Here is an 18,792-nt window from a genome sequence, read left to right on the forward strand (position 1 = left end):
TGACATCCTATGATGTTTGAGCAGTCATTTTCTAGGTTCCATGTCTGTCTAAATTGCCTACTTATTACAACTTCTGAAAATTTTTGTTGTCTTCCCAAATCTTGATGCATGCCTACTGACTTCTATCTTCTTATTATTATAGCAAAGGATCCTATATATTGATGAAATTAATATTTTTTGCTAAATAAAAATTAGTCCAAAAAATTATTTTAAATTTCATGAAAATATTTGTTCTCTTCTTATCATGATTGCTTTCATAATACAACACAGTTCCTTTACCAACCCAATTATTAATTTCTAATAATTTTCTCTTTTCCATCTACTTTACCTAAAAAGAACACAAGAATTGAATTCACATTGATCCAATACTCTCCATGTCATTCGGTCGGTTCGGTTCAATATCGAATCGAACCGAATAAATCAAAAACCGAAATTTTAGTGTTTATGAAAATCGAACCGAACTGATTTTAGTCAGAAATTGAATCGAACCAAACCGGTCTAATTCGGTTTGATTTGATTCGGTTTGATCGGTTTCAATTTTTAATAATTTTTTTTATTTTTTACACTTTATTTTTAATATTTTAAAATTTAATTAAAATATTTTAATTTTAATATAATAAAAAATATATAATTATCACTAATCGGTTTGATTCGATTTTTTTTCTGATTAAAATCGAAATAACCAAAATTTCTGAAATTAAAAATTAAATCGAACCGAAATGTATAAAAAATTAAACTAAAATTTTAAATCAATTCAATTCAATTAATTTTTTTGATTTGAACCGAATATTGCTCGCCCCTACTCTCCATTATATCTTCTCTAGATGAATCAACCGAATTTTTATATGAGAGATAAACTCAAAATTCATTAAAATTTATTATTTAGTTAAATTTTTATATAAAAAATAAATTCAAAATTTACTAAAATTCATTAAAATTCACAACGTAAAATATTATTAATACGTAATTTTATCTCTAATTAAATCTGTCGCCAATTAAACGGATCGAATTGATAGGAAGCCTATGACTTCTCATAAGAAATTCAACTTTTCTAACGTAATAGGAAAATAGAAAATTAGTTTTTATTATTTTAATATTTATTATAATATTATTAATTTTTTATTAATTTTAATATTTATTATAATATTATTAAATCGGAGATATATATTAGGATGGCTTTTTGATTAGGTTGATGGATTCAACTTTCAAAGTTCCTGTATTGCAAAATGGGGACCAAATTAAAAATGATTATTTTTATGGGACCAGAGACTGTAAATAGTAAAAGTGGTCCCACCATCAATCATCACATCTATCTAGTCAATGGACAAAAAACAAGAACAAAATATGCTGCAACCCAATGAATAAAATATATACAAAGATAACGTAAGCTTGATATTGCAGACTATGTTGCCCAAAGATTGTATGGTTCCCAGTTTTTTGATGGATTCCTTATTTCTGATTAAAAAAAAACACAAAGCAGATTGATGCAGACCCTTCAATACTTTGAATTTTGAAAATTTTTAATTTATAACATAAATAAATATTTATAAAATTAAATTAAAATTCTTACAACACAATCCTTCAAGTTCAGAATCCTTGGGTGTTTTTCACAAGAAAAGGTGAGAAAGTTGATGGGCCTCCCAATCCTGAAACTTGAAACTGGGCCACAACCACACAACAAAAATCTATTGGACGTTATTGGTTTGATTGCAGGCTAAACTAAAGCAATTACCCACTTTCATCTGCAAAGCTTCTAGGTCTAGCTCTTATTCTGTACTTGTATCAATGACATCCAATTTTAAATTCTTACCTTTTTTCATCAATTACAATTTAAAAATTTTTAGAAAATTAATTAGGATAATTTATTACATAGAAAATTAATTCGGTTAATGCCATTTAGTTCGAGTTCAAATAGAACCAACTAATTGCATACCTAATTCGAATTTGAATGCCACTGAATCTTGCTATTATTTATGGAATTGAAATTTTATTAAAAAAATATTGAGAAGTAAAGGTTTAGCCTGTCAAGAAGAAAAGAGCGAAGAAAGATTCAGATGGGTTTTAGGTATTCACTTTCTTCATGTTTGAAAAAAAAAAAAGAAATCTTCCCTAAATTTGGTTTCCTGATTACATTAACAGAGATTGGGAGAGGACAAAGAAACAGAGAGATATAAAGATGACATATTTTTTTTGCATGAAGATAATAATTTGTTCTTAATTTTTAAAATATAGAAATTAAATTTTTATATTTATAAAAATCAATTTAGAAGGATATCAAATATAAAAATTAAGTTTTAATTTTTAATTAAGTATAAAAATTTTTATACTTATATACATCAATACTCTAACTATAATTTATAAATATAAAAATTAAATCAATACTCTAACTATAATTTATAAATATAAAAATTAACTTTTAATTTTTAATTAAATATAAAAAATAATTTTTTAAAAAAATTAAAATTATTAATTTTAACATTTAATTTTTATTCTTACATAATATTGATTTTTATATTTTAAAAATGAATATTATGTAGTATGATAATAAATAAATAATAATAATGGATAAAACCATAAGTTCGTCCATCTTTAAAAATTAAAATAATAACCTCCTAATTTTTTCATTATTAAAATAATAAATAAAATAATTTTTTATTTAAAAAATAAATCACTTATAAAAATATTTTAGAGGGTACTTTGACCATTTAAAAATATTTAACTTTTAATCAATACGCAACTAATACTAAATGAAAAACGGTACCGTTTTTTATGGAATAACCATTTTGTTATAAAAAATTAAATTTAAGAACTAATTTATTATTAAAAATTTAATAAAAAAATTACTATGTGAGTTTTGTTAAATTTCAGATCCTCAAAACTAAAATTTTTCATAGATCAATAAAATATTTTTTGATAATCTATTTAAAACGTTCCAGAAATCAGAAAAAAGAAAAAAAATATTTTTCTGTAAAATAAATAAAACCTTACATTTTGTTTGTTTTAAAAAATAAATTAGTAATTAAAAAATATTTTTCTGTTAAAAATAAAATGAAGTAATTTTTAAATTTTGAAAATATGAAGTTTCTATAAATAGATTTTATTTATATTTTATTATTATAATAAAATAGTAAGATATATTTTTAAGTAAATAGTTTTCACATATAAGTTATTTTTTACAAAATAATAAAAGCATTAAATTTTTGGCAAGGCAAATTGTACAGATTAAAAGTTGGAAAATAAAGAGTAAATAACGGTAAAATTTTGTGAATATATAATAAACAATGCTTTAAATAAAATAAAAGCATTTATCCTATCCTTTTTTTTTTATGTAATTTTAAATTCTTAAATGCAATTAAATATTTTTTTTATGAAAATAAATATCACTTTCTCCAAATGTAATAATTTTCTCACTGCAATGAAATTTGGGCTGGCCTATTAGTGGGGTTGAAGGGGGAACCCATGCAAACGAAACGAGGTTACAAGTTTGCACATGAGCTGCTTGCTGAAATGCCTGAGAAAAGTATGGCTTCTGAAATTGTGCCCTCTCTATTGACTTCTAAACTTCCTCTCACAACTTTTTTGCCATTCTGATGAAAATCTTATTGATTGGTATGGATAATCATCAACAATTGATTTTTTTTAACTTTATTTTCATGCAATGAAATTATACTGAATTCAATGATTTTTGTGGCTTCCGACATAGATATTCCGTTAACTTTTGGTTTGGGCTTGTACACGAGGCTGATTAAGATGCCACCGACGGCCGAGCTAAGCTGCAGAAGAAAAGATACCACAATATGAGGTATTTGCTATTTAATACCATAATCAGATTTTATGGAAGCTTTTATAAATGAGAGAATAGCACCCGTATATTGTTATGTCTTTCTTAAAGGGTTATGGAGCCGCAATCTGCCGAAGAAAAGCAAAGGCTTTTCAAGCTAATGAGAAACCTCAATTTCAATGGAGAATCAGGTTCTGATCCTTAAACACCAACTGCCCAAACTTCAGCTGGTATGACTGTGTCAGATGGTTTTTATTCTCCAGAGTTCAGGGGGTGATTTTGGAGCTGGCCTTTTAGATCTTCATGCAATCTATCTGAGGTATGTCTCTTTATGGAGTGCCAAGGGGCAAGTCCAAACTTTTTTTTTTTGGTAACAGATATGATTATCAAGGACCCAATATTTAGAGGAGGTTTGCTTAACCATTAAGAATCATCCACTAAAATATTCAGGATAATTTGACAGTTGTTGCTTATGTGGCCTTAAAATGGAGCACCTGATCATAAAAGTAGTTTCCCCTCTTTTCCTCCATCGGTTTTAGGCACTTCTTATTATTTGCCTCTCCATTTACATTCATTACTGGAATAGAAAAGAGTCAGAGGAAGGCTTTATTTGTAAATGGAGGATAAATTCTGCACCAGAATAATTTATTTCACCATTGACTATAAGAGAGAATATTGATTAACGGCAAAAAAATTCAAAGAAAATAGATCTTATTTATATTAATGAAAAAGAATTTTAGGAATACTTTAATGTAATTTTAAAAATACAAAATATTTTACTAAGTTAAATCAAATCATAACAATCCTTTATAAATCAGTGTACAATTGGATAGATTAGTCATATGATCACACTTTTATTTAATAAAGAAAGCCAAAAAACCGTGTGGAGTGTGAGGCGTGAACCATGAAGTTTCTTTTGTCGGCTTCCCTCTCCTGTGAGTGGGGCCAGAGAGTCTATAATCCACGAGGAACCTTCCTAAACATGAGGTGGTCTTGGGTCTACCTATCTCAGGAGCTCCAGGACTTTCTATTTCATTAACTCCATATATAAAGATCCAGACTTTGTTTGACATGGAGCATGTTCCACCTTCTCCTTTTCTCTCCTTTTCTCTAGTTTCTTTCTTTCTATAATTTCTATTTCACAACCCAGCGATTTGTCTCTTTTGCTTCTCCAAGCCAATGGCAGAAACTTCTCATTCTGTGACTAGGGCTGCTGCAACACTTAGTAGTATGGGTGCTGCCCAACATTCCAACATGGATTTCTGGTACGATGTCTATACTAAAAATCAAGAAGATTCAGTAGTAGGGCCTTCGAGGCTGGATTACGAATGGGGCTATGTTTTTGGCAACTCATCGCCTAAGACAAAGAAGAGGAAGAAGGATGTGGGCAGCACCAGTACCGCATGTAGTAACAGTGATCTTTCAGAGGCTCTGTCTGCAATTTCTGCACATCTGAGTCTATCTTCGTCTGGATCATCATCTAGAGAAGGAGATCAGTATCAAGATACTGATAAGGATGTTGCTGGATTCATGAAGAATCATGCTGGAATTCCTCAAGATGAGGTAAGGTCCCTTGCCCCTTCCCCTTCTTTCTTGTCTTATTTTTATTTTTATTCTTATCCTTTTTGCTGTATCTGAAATTTTGAAAATTTTTGAGGGATGTGTTTATTGTAGACCTGCAGTCCCAATTTTTTACTAACCCTATTTTTCTATGTTAAAATAGAAAGAAGGAGAGATTAATAATAGTAATAATGATGAAGGAGGTATGCATTATAATTGTAAGATATAATAACAATGTTTTTTTCTTTAATTTGTCAAATTGGCTTGGGCTACAGAAAGTAACCATTCCTTTGGCTAACCACAGCCATCAATAATTTCACCAATTTTGGCGAGGCAGAAGGATACATCTTCGTTAAAGAAAAGACAATCAAAGAATCATTTACATAGCATGTCCACTGCTTCTTTGTTAATGCAACTTGCCATTGCCCTCCATACAGTATCATGTTATCATCTACATTTTTCAATAGCTTCTCTTTGGAAGCTATTTGTTTAATGCTTTAGATTCCACTAATGTATTCCAAGTTGCATACTATTGTTCTCTTCCCTCCAATCTTAATCTTCAAATACAAAACCATATCCCGTATGAAATGGTTAGAGTCTTACCAGGGATAACTTTGCAAATGCATAACCTTGTCCTCATTTCTAGTCAGAAAGAAATCTATTTGACTATGGGTACCTTCACTTTAAAGGTAATAAAGTTTGATTTCCTTTTGTTGAAAAGAATGTTTATCAAAATCAAATTCTACTAGAATGACCTCTTCCTTATTCCTACTCCAATATCAAACCCTCTTTGCAACCTTACAAACCTCTTATTGATGCTACTCACATGTCCAATCAAATCTCTCATAATAAGATTTTATGTTCATTGGAAATATCTTGAATTAAAGTATCCATATCTTCCAAAACTTGCTTTCAGCTTCCTCATCCAGACCCACTTGAGGTTGTTATACACTAAAAGTGATAGTAGTCTCTTTTTCCAACATTGGTTTCAATTAGTTAATCCTATTATAAAAAATCTTCACTCCAAAAACCTCATCTTCAAGTCCTATTCTACTGTGATAATTAATGAAAAAAAATGCAACTTTTTCTTCTCATGATGAATCATAAGAAAATTTTTGTGCGTTGGAGGATGATAGTACCATAATTTACAATTAACATAGGTTCATATTCTTCAACTAACTTCTTTTTTTTTTTTTTACCAGACACTGGATAATTCAATGGAAAACTGTTCAAGTTTTGACACTCATTCAATGTCATCAGAGAGTGATGAAGATGATGAACTATCATCTAATAGCAATGAAGATGAGATGCAAGCTGAAGGAACTCAGAAAGATCATTTTCAAGTACCAGAACTTGGAACGGCATTCTCTTCTGAAGGCGAGGCTTATGAATTTTACAGTAGATATGCTAAAGGAATTGGCTTCATTGTAAGAAAAGGAAAGGTGCGACGATCATCCAATGGAGACATTCGAGAACGGTTCTTTTTTTGTTCGAGAGAAGGGTTTCGGTCAAAGAAGCAAGCAAATAAGCTAACCAAGTTCAAGAGAAAAGAAACTAGAACAGGCTGCAGAGCCAGGATGAGGTGTACAGTTGAAAATGGAAAATGGGTAATCTCCCAATTTTCTCAGAAGCACAATCATCAACTATATGGTTTCACTAAAACCTCTGAGCCCAACTTGGCCTCTAGAGATGAAGCTACAGTGGCAAAAGATGCTGGGGCAGTGAAATATTTTGAGTTTGCCAAGATGGATTTCAGTAAAACCCCTAAACTATCAACTAAAGATCTAGCTTTTATCATTCTGTTTGTTTGCTAAGAGTCCAAAAGAAAGAGCAATGAAAACTTTAACAACTTTTTATTTTCTTTTCACATTTTTCCCAGAAAGCAATTCCCTATCAGCCCCTTTTTATTTCTTTTGATTTTAGTGTATCACAGCTTTGCTATGATTTTAAAGATCTGGGCATTGCATTTTTTGCATATTAATTAGCTTGTGGGTTCTTGTTGTTTCTTAATGTTACAGTGGCGTCTGAACGGGTTTCCACGGAGGAATCAGATAGGGGGTTTGATATCAACCGGCTACCAGTGGAGGAGGCAGAAGAAGGGGCGGCGCTGTCATCTCCCAACAGCGGTATGTCATCATTTCGGATGGATTTTGGGATTAGGAGCAGCGGAGGTGGTAGATGCAATAAAAGAGATACGGAGGCTTTGAAGAAACTCAGACTTTCTAAAGAGCAATCAGCTTTCCTGGAAGAAAGCTTCAAAGAACACAGTACCGTCAATCCTGTAAGTCAAATCCAGAACAATTCCTTCTTTTCTTTTCTTTTTCATCCATTTTTCGTCAGTTAAATAAAATTTTGATTGCTTGTGTATAAGTTCTATAGTAATGAAGTGAGCTCAAAATGTGCAGAAACAAAGGCTTGCTTTAGCAAGGCAATTTAATCTTCGTTATGACCAAGTGGAATTGTGGTTTGGGAACAGAAGAGCTAGGTATGCACAAGCCTGCCTTTTGATTGGGACATGAATGCTTTATTTGGGGCATTTTTGATAACCCATTTTTGAATAACTTGTGTTTTTGTGCTCTTTTGAATTCATATAGCACAAAGTTGAAGCAGGCAGAGGTGGACTCTGAGTTTTTAAAGAGATGCTGCCAAACACTGACAGAAGAGAACAGAAGGCTGCAGAAGGAATTGCAAGAATTAAGAGCACTGAAAGCTTTTCACCTACCCGATTTTTAAGCATATAGAGAAAGAGGGCGAGAAGCAAGAGAAAGGGGGTGAGAACCGCGATTCCAGTGTCAGCACTCTCTGGCCTTCAGGCGGAGAGTGTCTGTTTTGTTTTGTTTTCGCTTCTTTGTCTTTGTTTTTTCTATTCTATGTAGGTAATGTTTGTTGGGAGTTTTTTGGTGTGAGTTTGTAAGGATTTTTTTTCGTTCAATGATTTTGGGCTTGCTCTGTGACAACAGGGCATTAGGATTGGTGAAAATTGGTCAGGGTCTTTAGATTGGGTGGCTCTATGGTTATCTTGGACTGAAAATGTAATGGGCCAATCCTCTATTTTGCCGATCTCGATCGTGGCTCATGGTGGCTCACAGTGGTTTCTAGTGACTTCTTGTTTACTGACGAGGTTTATCACAGGCTTCTTTCTGGGTTTGTATATGGTTAGTTGCATGGTTTGGGTTTTTCATAAAATATTTTGCTGAGGTTGAGTCTGGTGATGATGGCTTTGTTGATTGCATTTCTGGTCTGGTTGGTGGTTTTCCGATGTGGTTGAGGGCAGTAGATGGCCTAGATGCTGAGCGTTGTTGTGCAGTGGGGTGAGTCTGGTCGATTGGCACTGTTTGCATGCGGTTGGCAAAGCTTAGGTTATTTGAACAGTTTGATCTCGATTGTTTGTGCTTTGGGTTGTATCAGTTTGATTTGGTTAGTTGGATTGTCCATCTGAGTTAGGCCGAGTTTTAGCTTGGTATATTGCTCTGTTGTAGTTAATTCTTAGCTCCATAGGCCTTGAAAAATGCAATGGGTCTCGCATAGGTCAGAGAAAAAAAAAACTTCCCTACCTTTTTACTTGCAACTTCCAGACACTACTCTCACCATGTGCCCTCCTGAAGTAAGTGGCGATTACTGCAACCGCCTCCGCCTCCGCCTCTGCTAGCGCCACTACTAATAATACTACTACCACCACCATCACCAGCAGCAACAACAACAGTAAACACCCAGCGGCTATCAAGGCCGCCACTACTACCATCCTTTTAACTACCACCACTAGCAACAAAAATTCTACATCACCATCACTGGTTAATAAGCCTAGGTTATATCCCTTCACTGCCCAAGTTCACATGTCCCAAGCTGAAGCTGATTCTGAAGCTCACCAAGCTGCTTCATGACACATGGCCAAGGTGAAATTAGTGACTATAAAGGAATGGGAAAAAAAGATGGAACACAGAGAAGCACAACTCCATATTCATATGTAACTATTTGGGAGTTACATGGGCTCAAACTTGAAGGAATTCTTTGTAAAACATTCTATTGAAGAGTGTCTGTTGACTGGTGATGAGGAATTGCATTAGAAGAGATTTTGCTAGAAAGATCTCAATTTTATGGAACTATAACTGAATATAGTTTGAAGATTTATTTAATCCTGTGTCTTTAAAAGCCCAGAATTAATATTTTAAAAGATTATTTTATGTAATCGTTTATATATAATGATAATAAAATTTTCTGTTATTATAATAAAATTCATAAATTATAATAAAATTATACGTAAAAACACAAGAATTAATACTTCAATGATAAATTCCTATATCAAAAATTTTGAGACTTTATTTTTTATCCAAAGGTAAGAAATGCAATTTAATCATTAAATTTTTTTTCAAATAAATGTTTTCCATATTTTGTGATGTTTGCAATACTAATGAAATTAGTTGGAGAAAATATTTTAATAATAAAAAAGATAATTAAGTTAATTTTAATGAAAATAACTTATTTTAAAGAAGTTATTTTTTAAACTTTAAAATTCTTATTAATCGTTATATATAAAAATATAAATATTTTTTGTTTCTAAATTATAATCAAGTATATTTTTTGGAAAAAAAAATTTTCTTATATAAATTATTTTTCTCAAACAAATCCAACCTGATAATGTTTAGTTAGATTATAATTAATGTTGGCTAGCTCATATAATTTTTCTTAAAAAATTTGTAGATTTTGCGATTTAAGCTTTCTTGATTAAATATCCAACAATATAATAATAGAAATTGGAAGTTTGAGACCCAAATTTCCTTGGGGGTGAAATATTACATTCTCGTGTGCTACAAGTTTTGCACGTGAGCTGCTTGCTGAAATGCCTGAGAAAAATCTGGCTTCTGAAATTGTGCCCTCTACATTGACTTATCAAATTCCTCTCGCATCTCGTGTGCCATTCTGATGAAAATCTTATTGATGGAATGGATAATTATGTTCTAGTTTATTGGTAAGTTATATAAATAATTGCTTTTTTCACTTTATCTTAATGCAATAAAATTATACTGAATTCAATGATTTTTGTGGCTTCCGACATAGATATTGCGTTTGCTTTTGGTTTGGAAGCGTACATGAGGCTGGTTAAGATGCCACTGACGGCCGAGCTAAGCTGCAGAAGAGAAGGTACGCAGATATGAAGTATTTAATATTATAATCCGATTGTATGAAGCTTTTATAAATGGGAGAATAGCATCCATATTGTCATGTCTTTTGTTAAAGAGTTATGGAGCCGCAATCTGCCCAAGAAAACAAAGGCTTTTCAAGCTAATGAGAAACCTCAATTTCAACGGAGAATCAGCCTGATTCAATCAAGTTCTGATCCTTATACACCAACTGCCCAAAATTCAGCTGTTATTGCTGTGTCTGATGGTTTTTATTCTCCAGAGTTCAGGGGTGATTTTGGAGCTGGCCTTTTAGATCTTCATGCCATGGACGATACAGAGCTTCTACCTGAGGTATGTCTCTTTATGGAGCGCCAAGGGGCAAGTCCACTTTTTTTCTTTTTTCTTTTTGCAACAGATATGATTATCAAGGGCAGGGAGGCTTATTTACAGGAAACAATATGAATAAGTTAAACGAAATTTGCTTATCCATAAAGAATAATCCACTAAAATATGCAGAATAATTTGACAGTTGTTGCTTCTGTGACCTTAAAATGGAGCAACTTATAAAAGCAGTTTCCACCCATCTCATCTTTTTTGGGCACTTCTTAGTATTTGCCTCGCCATTTACATTCATTACTGGAATAAGGAGACAGAAAGAAGGTTTTATTTGTAAATATAGGATAATTTCAGCATTAGAACAATTTATGTCACTATTGATTATAAGAGAGGACAATGATTAATGATAAAAAGATTCAAAGAGGAAGAATGTTCTTTTATATTAATGGAAATAAATTCTAAAATTATTTTAATATAATTTACAAAATACATGATATTCTAATTAATTAAGTCAAAAGATAGGGATAACATGGTAATTAGTCCTATATAAATTAGTGAACAATGGGATAGATAAGTCATATGATCACACTTTTATTTAATAAAAAAAAACCTTTAAAAACTGTGAGAAGTGTGAACTATGAAGTTTCTTTTGTCAGCTTCCCTCTCCTGTGGCTGTGGGTAGGGCCACAGGGAGTCAATTGTCCACGGGGAGCCCTTCCTAAACATGAGATGTCTCTGGTATACCTATCTTAGGTGCTCCAGGACTATTCATATTATCAACCAGATTAACTACTTATATAAAGACCCAGATTTTGTTTGAAATGGAGCAAGTTCCACCTTCTCCTTTTCTCGACTTTCTTCCTCTCTATAAGTTTTATTTCACAACCCAGCGACAATTTGTCTCTTTTGCTTCTCCAAGCCAATGGCAGAAACTTCTCATTCTGTTACTGGGCCTGCTGCATCACCCAGTAGTCTGGGTGCTGCCCAAAATTCCAACATGGATTTCTGGTACGATATCTACAATAACCATCTAAATGATTCAGTAATAGGACCTTCGAGGCTGGACTATGAATGGGGTTATGTTTTTGGCAACTCATCGTCCAAGACAAGGAAGAGGAAGAAGAAGGATGTGGGCAGCACCAGTACTGCATATAGTAACAGTGATCTTTCAGAGGCTCTGTCTGCAATTTCTGCACATCTGAGTCTATCTTCGTCTGGATCATCATCTTTACATAGCTCTAGAGAAGGAGATCAATATCAAGATACTGAGAAGGATGTTGCTGGATTCATGAAGAATCATGTTGGAATTTTTCAAGATGAGGTATGTCCCTTGCGTATTTTTATTTAAAAAATCGATCTTGCCCCTTCCCCTTCTTTTTTGTCTTATTTTCGTTTTTATTCTCATCTTTTTTGCTATATCTGAAATTTTAAATTTTTGAGGGATGCATTTATTGCAGACAGCAGTGTCAAATTTCTACTGACCGGTTTATTGCAGAGATTGAATAGGCATTATAAGTTTAAGATATTACGACATTTTTTTTTTCAATTATATGTCAAATTGGCTAACCACACCCTTCAATTATTAATTTTGATTGGGTGGAAAAGAATAAATCTTTATTATACTGAAGAAAAGACGATCAAAGTACCATTTTCAGAAACAGCTAACATAATCAGCTTCCTAAACTGTTTAAGTGTAAGTGTGTTATGGAATTGTGAAATATATAATACTCATTAAAAGGAAGTCTGGATCTGTCTCTTTGCATAGATGGGGTCTCACTCTGGTCTTAGCACTTAGGACCTACAGGAAGTAGATTAGAGGTACACAGGGGAGATCCTGGTTGGACCTTTGACGCTCAAATTAGAGTTGGAATATTTTTTAGAAAGTGAATAGGGATGAACGAGTATGGAGGAGAGGGGAATGGGAAAGAAGAAATTTATGTTTCTTAAGCAGGCCTATTTATAATAGAGTAAAGAAAGATAATAGAGTAAAGAAATTTATGTTATGCTTTAGCTGTTAGTGTTCACTCTTATACAATATTTCTGGTCTGACTATAATCCTGTATAATTTATCTTTAACATTATCAGTGATCTGACAATCGCATAATACACCCTATGTCACTCCTCCATTTAACCTATCATGTATTGATCCTATCTGTAACTCTATTCTCATACATGAAAAAATAAATACTTGAACGAATTGCATTTAGGCACCAAATATCATCCAAACGAAATTCACCCCTATTTCTTCTATATGAGAGCTAAATTCATACTATATATATTTCATCTCACTTCTAATTAGCTTAAAACCTTGCTCTAAAGAATCCCCCATAACTTTAACTTTTGATCTACTCTTTGCTAGTTTCATCCATTGAGACAATATCATCAAGGAGATAATATGCAACATGAGACATAACCTTGAATATGACTACTCAACACATTTATAACTAAGGTGAACATGTACATGGCACATGCTCAAAGCCAATCCTTAACGTCAATCTATTGTTATGGAAAACTCGTCTATGTTCCCCCGTCTTTACCCTCGTGACAACTTTCTCATACATGTTCTTAATATTATTTATATACTTGAGATACTTCTTTCTTCTTTAGGACTCACCAAAAAACTTTTTTTCAGTATTTTATTATTTATTTTTCTAAGTCAATAATATCATGTGTTGAATCTCATATCAGTTGTGGAAAGGGTAATGTGCCTCTTATATGGACCCATAGACACTCGTCCCCTTTGAGCTAGCTTTTGAGGTAAGTTAGACGGGTTCAAAGCTAGTTTTTAGGGTAAATTAGGCCTAGTCCAAATTTAATATGGTATTAGAGTCTCTCATGTTGGGCCTCCCATAAATATGTCACACACCAGTCAAATTCTAGGTTGGGCGCGAGGGGTGTGCATTGAATCCCACGTATCAGATCCTCCTAATGTTGGGCCTCTTATAAATATGCCACACACCAGTAAAATTCAGGATTGGGAGCGAGGGGGCATGCGTTGAATCCTGTGTGGGTTGTGCAAAGGGATAACATGCCATTATATGGGTCATAGACACTCCTTTCCCTCGAACTAGTTTTAGAGGTAAGTTAGACCTAATCCAAATTTAACACCATACATAAAGCTTTTTTTCTCTCGATGTATATTTTTATGAATCTTCTTATGAAAAAGATAAACTTTATTGTATATTTACCAGGCATAACGCCAAAATGGTTCTTTGATACCTTAGTAATGTTAAGTGTGTGCTTATCACTTTTAGATTTTTCATATGACTTGTCAGTTTAATACCAGGATAGTTTGTATGCCTTTAGACAATTCTACTCCTTCGTTTTTAAAGATAACAACCAAAGTTCTCTTAGTCCAGTTATTTTGCATTTTTTTTCCCAATTTTTATGTGCTATTGTATAGCTTGGTTAGCCAAGCTACTCCAACCTCCTTAAGGCACTTCCATACTTCTATAGGGATGCCACATGGGCTGCAAAGGGCTATTTAACTTTGAATCTGATTCTACAAATTGTAATTAAGGTTCGTCTCTACAAACAAACATCAATAGTTTTGAAGCAATCTTCATGACTTGTATTGAACAATTTATCCAAGTAGCTTCTCCATCTCTCTTTAATCTCATTCTCTCCCGACAAAACTTGTTGATCATCCTTAATGCACTTGATTTAAATCTGTACTCCTCTTTTTCTTGAGCTGTACTAGCATGTATGTTTCCTTCTCCCCTCCTGTGTCATCAACCTCATTCAAATTGGTTAGATATGTACTATAAATCTCACTGATTGCTTTCTTAGCTTCTCTCCTTGTTATCTTATATTTCCCGAACGCCTCCCATCTTTTGCCATTCGTAACTTTCTTATATCATTTCCTTTTTATTTTAGTATCCTTTTGAAACTCTCACTTCTCTGCTAAGATTCTTGTGAATTTCGTACCTCCTATGGAATTTTGTGTGCTCATGATGCAGCATAAGGAAACTGTTTCTGCTTTGGAGGATGATATTGCCATAATTTTCAATTAACATAGGTTCATCTTCTTCAATTAATTTCATTTTTCTTAATCAGACTCTGGATAATTCAACGGAAAACTGTGCAAGTTTTGACATTCATTCATTATCATCAGAGAGTGAGGAAGATGATGCACTATCATCTAGTAGCAATGAAGACGAGATACAATCCTTATCAACTTTCAATGCAAGTAAAGGAACTCAGGAAGATAATTTTCAAGTACCAGAACTTGGAATGGTATTCTCTTCTGATGGCGAGGTTTATGAATTTTACAAAAAGTATTCTAAAAGAATTGGTTTCACTGTAAGAAAAGGAAAGGTGCATCGATCATCCAATGGAGACATTAGAGAACGGTTCTTTTTTTGTTCAAGAGAAGGGTTTCGGTCAAAGAAGCAAGCCAACAAGCTAACGAAGTTCAAGAGAAAAGAAACCAGAACAGGCTGCAGAGCCAGGATCAGGTGTACAGTAGAAAATGGAAAATGGGTAATCTCCCAATTTTGTCAAGAGCACAATCATCAACTTGATGGTTTCAGTAAAACCTTTGAGCCCTACTTGGTGCTTCCCACCCGAAACGAAGCTGGGGCAACAAAATATTTTGAGTTTGGCAAGATGGGTTGCAGTACCTATGTCCATGAAGCAAAAATAAATAGCCTACAAGCTGAAGATGCTCAAAGCTTAATAAATTATTTCAGACATATGCAGGTTGAGGATTCGTCATTCTTCTATGCAGTTCAAGTAGATGCCAATGGCTGCATGACAAATTTCTTCTGGACAGATGGCAGGTCAAAGATAGACTATGAATACTTTGGTGATGTTCTTATTTTGGACACAGCTTTTAAGATGGACAAGTTTGGAATGATTTGTGCACCCTTTCTGGGACTTAATCATCATCAACAGTATGTCCTATTTGGCTGTGCTTTTTTGCTTGATAAGAGCAATGACTCATTTTGTTGGTTGTTTGAGACATTTATGGAAGCTATGAGAAGGCGTCAACCAAAAACAATTTTTACGGATGAGGGTCAACCAATGGTTGATGCAGTAAAAATGGTAATGCCGGAAGCAAATCATCAACTTGGTTTGTGGTATGTCTTCCGGAATGTGTCAAAACACCTACCCACATACTATGGGCAACCTGACTTCGCAAGCCTCTTTAATAAATGCATCTCTGGTTGTGACACACAGGAAGAATTTGAGTCAAGATGGAGTTCTTTGCTGGAACAGTTTGATCTTCACAAAAATGCATGCCTTAATACATTATACATGTATAGGAAAAGATGGGCTCATGTATTCAACAAGCGAACTTTTGGTGCTGGCATTCACTGCTTGGAAAACATCAAAAATATTTTTCAAAATTTTACAAGTGAGACCATGAGTCTACCAAAGTTTGTTCAACAATATTTTCTAGCTGCAGAACAACAACGTAGAGAAGAGTTATATGAAGATTTTCATTGCAATGGAAGTGCACCCGAAATGACTCTTCATTATGGTTTGGTTGAGAAACAAGCAGCTAGTATGTATATACACTTGCACAGTGTTCTCTGCGTTCCAGGAGGAGTGGAGAAAACTTTCATCAGTGGCGTTAAGGGAAATTTCTAGTAATGGACCGATTTCTACGTTCAAATTGACAGAGGTGGGCCCAAAGGAAAGCATTTTGGAATACAATTGTTTGGATTCTAGTATTAGCTGTAGTTGTGGGAAATATGAATCAGTTGGCATTTTATGTGCGCATGCCTTGAAGGTACTCAATGCAAGAAACATTTTATGTATACCACCCAAATACGTATTAAAGAGGTGGACAAAGTCTGCTAAAGATGGTATAGTGACAGATCTCCATGGACAAGAGGTGACTGGCAGAAAGCAAAAGCCAGTTGATTTCCTTATGCGCAAAGCTTTGAATGTAATTACTAAAGGTGTATCAGTCAAGGAGAGCCAAGATATAGTTGAGGATTGCTTAGACATGACATTAAAAAGGGTGGAAGGAGTTCTGAAATCAAAGAACATAAATGATCTTAAAACAACAGATGCTGAAGCTCATTATGAAGACAGTAATGGCGTCTGCAATCAGCTTTCAACAGAAGTAATGAAATGTAAGAATGACGAAATCTCCTATCTATGTTATATTTTACACGTTAACCTTCTTTATTTCGCCTTTTTTTATAATTGCTGATTTACATCATATTTTTAATAGGTGGTTCCAACCCTATAAAAAAAATTTTCGTGCTTTATTTGTACCATATGCTTTGACAAAATGTTGGATTCTTTACCTTCGATCAGTTCCCTACCCTCTTTCACAACTTCATTCATAACCCAAAAATTGAAGGGAAATTCTTGCCCAGACTCCTAAATGGATCCGAGACATAAAAACCTGAGGTTTTATGATTGTTATCTGTAAAAAATTTTGCCTGGGATCCATGTAAACTCAGCTAGGCAAGTTTTTCCCCAGATGGAAATGAAAACCGATCTATCCCATTTCCTATTTATCGTGTTATATAACATTTGCCCCCATCCCCCACCCCCTTTCCTTATTTCTCGTCACAGTATGAACTTTTGTTGCTGTTATTTAGATATGGGCTCATGCATGGGTATGGTATTTTTTTTTTCTTTTTCAGTGGCATTGGTTTTAGATGTCACAGTGGTGCGTGGACCAGGTTCAACTTATGAATTGGTAAGAGTGCTTAACACAGACCTTCTAAATTAGTTGCCTCCAAATTGTCCTTTTTTGGTTTTTTACTTTTTCCAGATCATCCTCAGCTTGTCTTGAAAGCATAGACCCTGTTAACCAATAGTGCTTCTTATGGAATTACAGAAATACAGTTTTAGGAAGCATTCGGAGAAGAAAATGGGAGAGGCAACCAAAGATGGTAGGTCCTGATATAATCTCTCTCTGAGATCTTTGGTAACTCCTTTTGGTATTGTACGAGAATTCTTACGTGAACCAATGATATGTCTTCGTTATATGCAATGTAAAGCTGTTAAGAGCAGTTAGAGAAATTGTTAGCTGGTTAATGTACCACTGAGGCTAGAAAGACTATTAACCTGGATGATTCCAGATTGTACGAACTTGTCTTGAGTTTGGTAAATAATACAACTATTTTCGGTGCTCTCTTTTATTGTTCATTAGTTGAGACAAGTAGTTAAATACACGTACACTATTACCAAGCCACATCTTTTACAATCAATAGACTTCATTGAAGCCAGAACATTCATAAGACTAAATTTATATAGATCTGTAATATAAATATATATAACTTTATATAATTTGATGACTGCTGGACCACTAACATTAAGGCTGAGATCGATTTTGGAAGAAGAGTTAGTTTCAAAATCTATCAGAATCCACTACATAAGTTGATCTATCAGCATGTCACCTAATTCGCGGTTGAAGTAGGTCAGACTAATCGAGAACCCGGACTCATTAGAGAAGAATTCAGCTCATCTAACGTGACGAGGAGTAGGAGAGTAAGTCCAATTACGCCGTGACCCTATGAGCATGGGTGCCGAAAGGAAATTAAATGGCCGCCTAGTGAGGATGGACAGACAGATACGCTCATACGTAACTTATTCATACACACAAAACTTATTCATACACACAAAAATTTTATTTCTTTCTGAATTTCAGTATTCTTTTTGAAAATTTTTCAATGCATATATATTGTAGAATGAACTTATGCGTGGCTTGATCTACATTTAAAAATATAGATAGATGTTTAATCTTATAAGCAGGTAATTTTGCTTTCACAATTTTTTAATAGTAATTTATCTTGCTAAATTACTCTTAAAATTAGTAAATTTTACTTTTTTTGACATTAATGGAATATATTAGAACATTAATAAATAACTTTTTATTTATTTTTATTTAATCGTTTTAAAAGTTCTATCTAAAATCATTTTTCACTTTGAGAAGATTAACCAGCATCAATTATTCTTTTCTAATTTTACTCTTACATCTATTAAACACAATAATTATTTCTATAACTTTTTAAAACCTAAATTATC

General features: G+C 33.4%; 2 protein-coding genes across 4 annotated transcripts; both read left to right on the plus strand.

The window, feature by feature from the left end:
* Positions 1-4,553: 4,553 nt before the first annotated feature.
* Positions 4,554-9,474, plus strand: LOC110623482 (homeobox protein engrailed-like SMOX-2). The gene is made up of 6 exons (XM_021768445.2): positions 4,554-5,344; positions 6,544-7,096; positions 7,360-7,622; positions 7,747-7,826; positions 7,936-8,112; positions 8,302-9,474. Exons 1-5 carry the CDS (start codon positions 4,961-4,963, stop codon positions 8,072-8,074), a joined length of 1,419 nt encoding a protein of 472 aa, XP_021624137.1. The 5' UTR covers positions 4,554-4,960; the 3' UTR covers positions 8,075-8,112; positions 8,302-9,474.
* Positions 9,475-10,043: 569 nt separating this feature from the next.
* Positions 10,044-17,901, plus strand: LOC110623803 (protein FAR1-RELATED SEQUENCE 7). Of its 3 annotated transcripts, none has more exons than XM_043960363.1 (6): positions 10,044-10,307; positions 10,397-10,480; positions 10,577-12,118; positions 14,854-16,883; positions 17,406-17,461; positions 17,603-17,901. In XM_043960363.1, exons 3-4 carry the CDS (start codon positions 11,720-11,722, stop codon positions 16,390-16,392), a joined length of 1,938 nt encoding a protein of 645 aa, XP_043816298.1. In that variant the 5' UTR covers positions 10,044-10,307; positions 10,397-10,480; positions 10,577-11,719; the 3' UTR covers positions 16,393-16,883; positions 17,406-17,461; positions 17,603-17,901. The 3 variants fall into 3 exon arrangements, with proteins under 3 accessions (XP_043816298.1, XP_043816299.1, XP_021624522.1); XM_043960364.1 differs by having other exon boundaries at positions 10,742-12,118; XM_021768830.2 differs by having other exon boundaries at positions 10,397-12,118.
* Positions 17,902-18,792: the final 891 nt, after the last annotated feature.

The sequence above is a fragment of the Manihot esculenta genome, chromosome 9, assembly GCF_001659605.2.
Source record: "Manihot esculenta cultivar AM560-2 chromosome 9, M.esculenta_v8, whole genome shotgun sequence".
In the NCBI taxonomy this organism is placed as follows: domain Eukaryota; kingdom Viridiplantae; phylum Streptophyta; class Magnoliopsida; order Malpighiales; family Euphorbiaceae; genus Manihot; species Manihot esculenta.

What these genes read in the sequence shown, in the direction of transcription:
- LOC110623482 (XM_021768445.2), top strand. Translation starts at nt 4,961, where the DNA reads ATGGCAGAAACTTCTCATTCTGTGACTAGGGCTGCTGCAACACTTAGT. An exon ending in CTGGAATTCCTCAAGATGAG is followed by an intron (nt 5,345 to 6,543) that starts GTAAGGTCCCTT and finishes TTTTTTTACCAG; the next exon opens with ACACTGGATAATTCAATGGA. An exon ending in AACACAGTACCGTCAATCCT is followed by an intron (nt 7,623 to 7,746) that starts GTAAGTCAAATC and finishes CAAAATGTGCAG; the next exon opens with AAACAAAGGCTTGCTTTAGC.
- LOC110623803 (XM_021768830.2), top strand. Translation starts at nt 11,720, where the DNA reads ATGGCAGAAACTTCTCATTCTGTTACTGGGCCTGCTGCATCACCCAGT. An exon ending in TTGGAATTTTTCAAGATGAG is followed by an intron (nt 12,119 to 14,853) that starts GTATGTCCCTTG and finishes TTTCTTAATCAG; the next exon opens with ACTCTGGATAATTCAACGGA.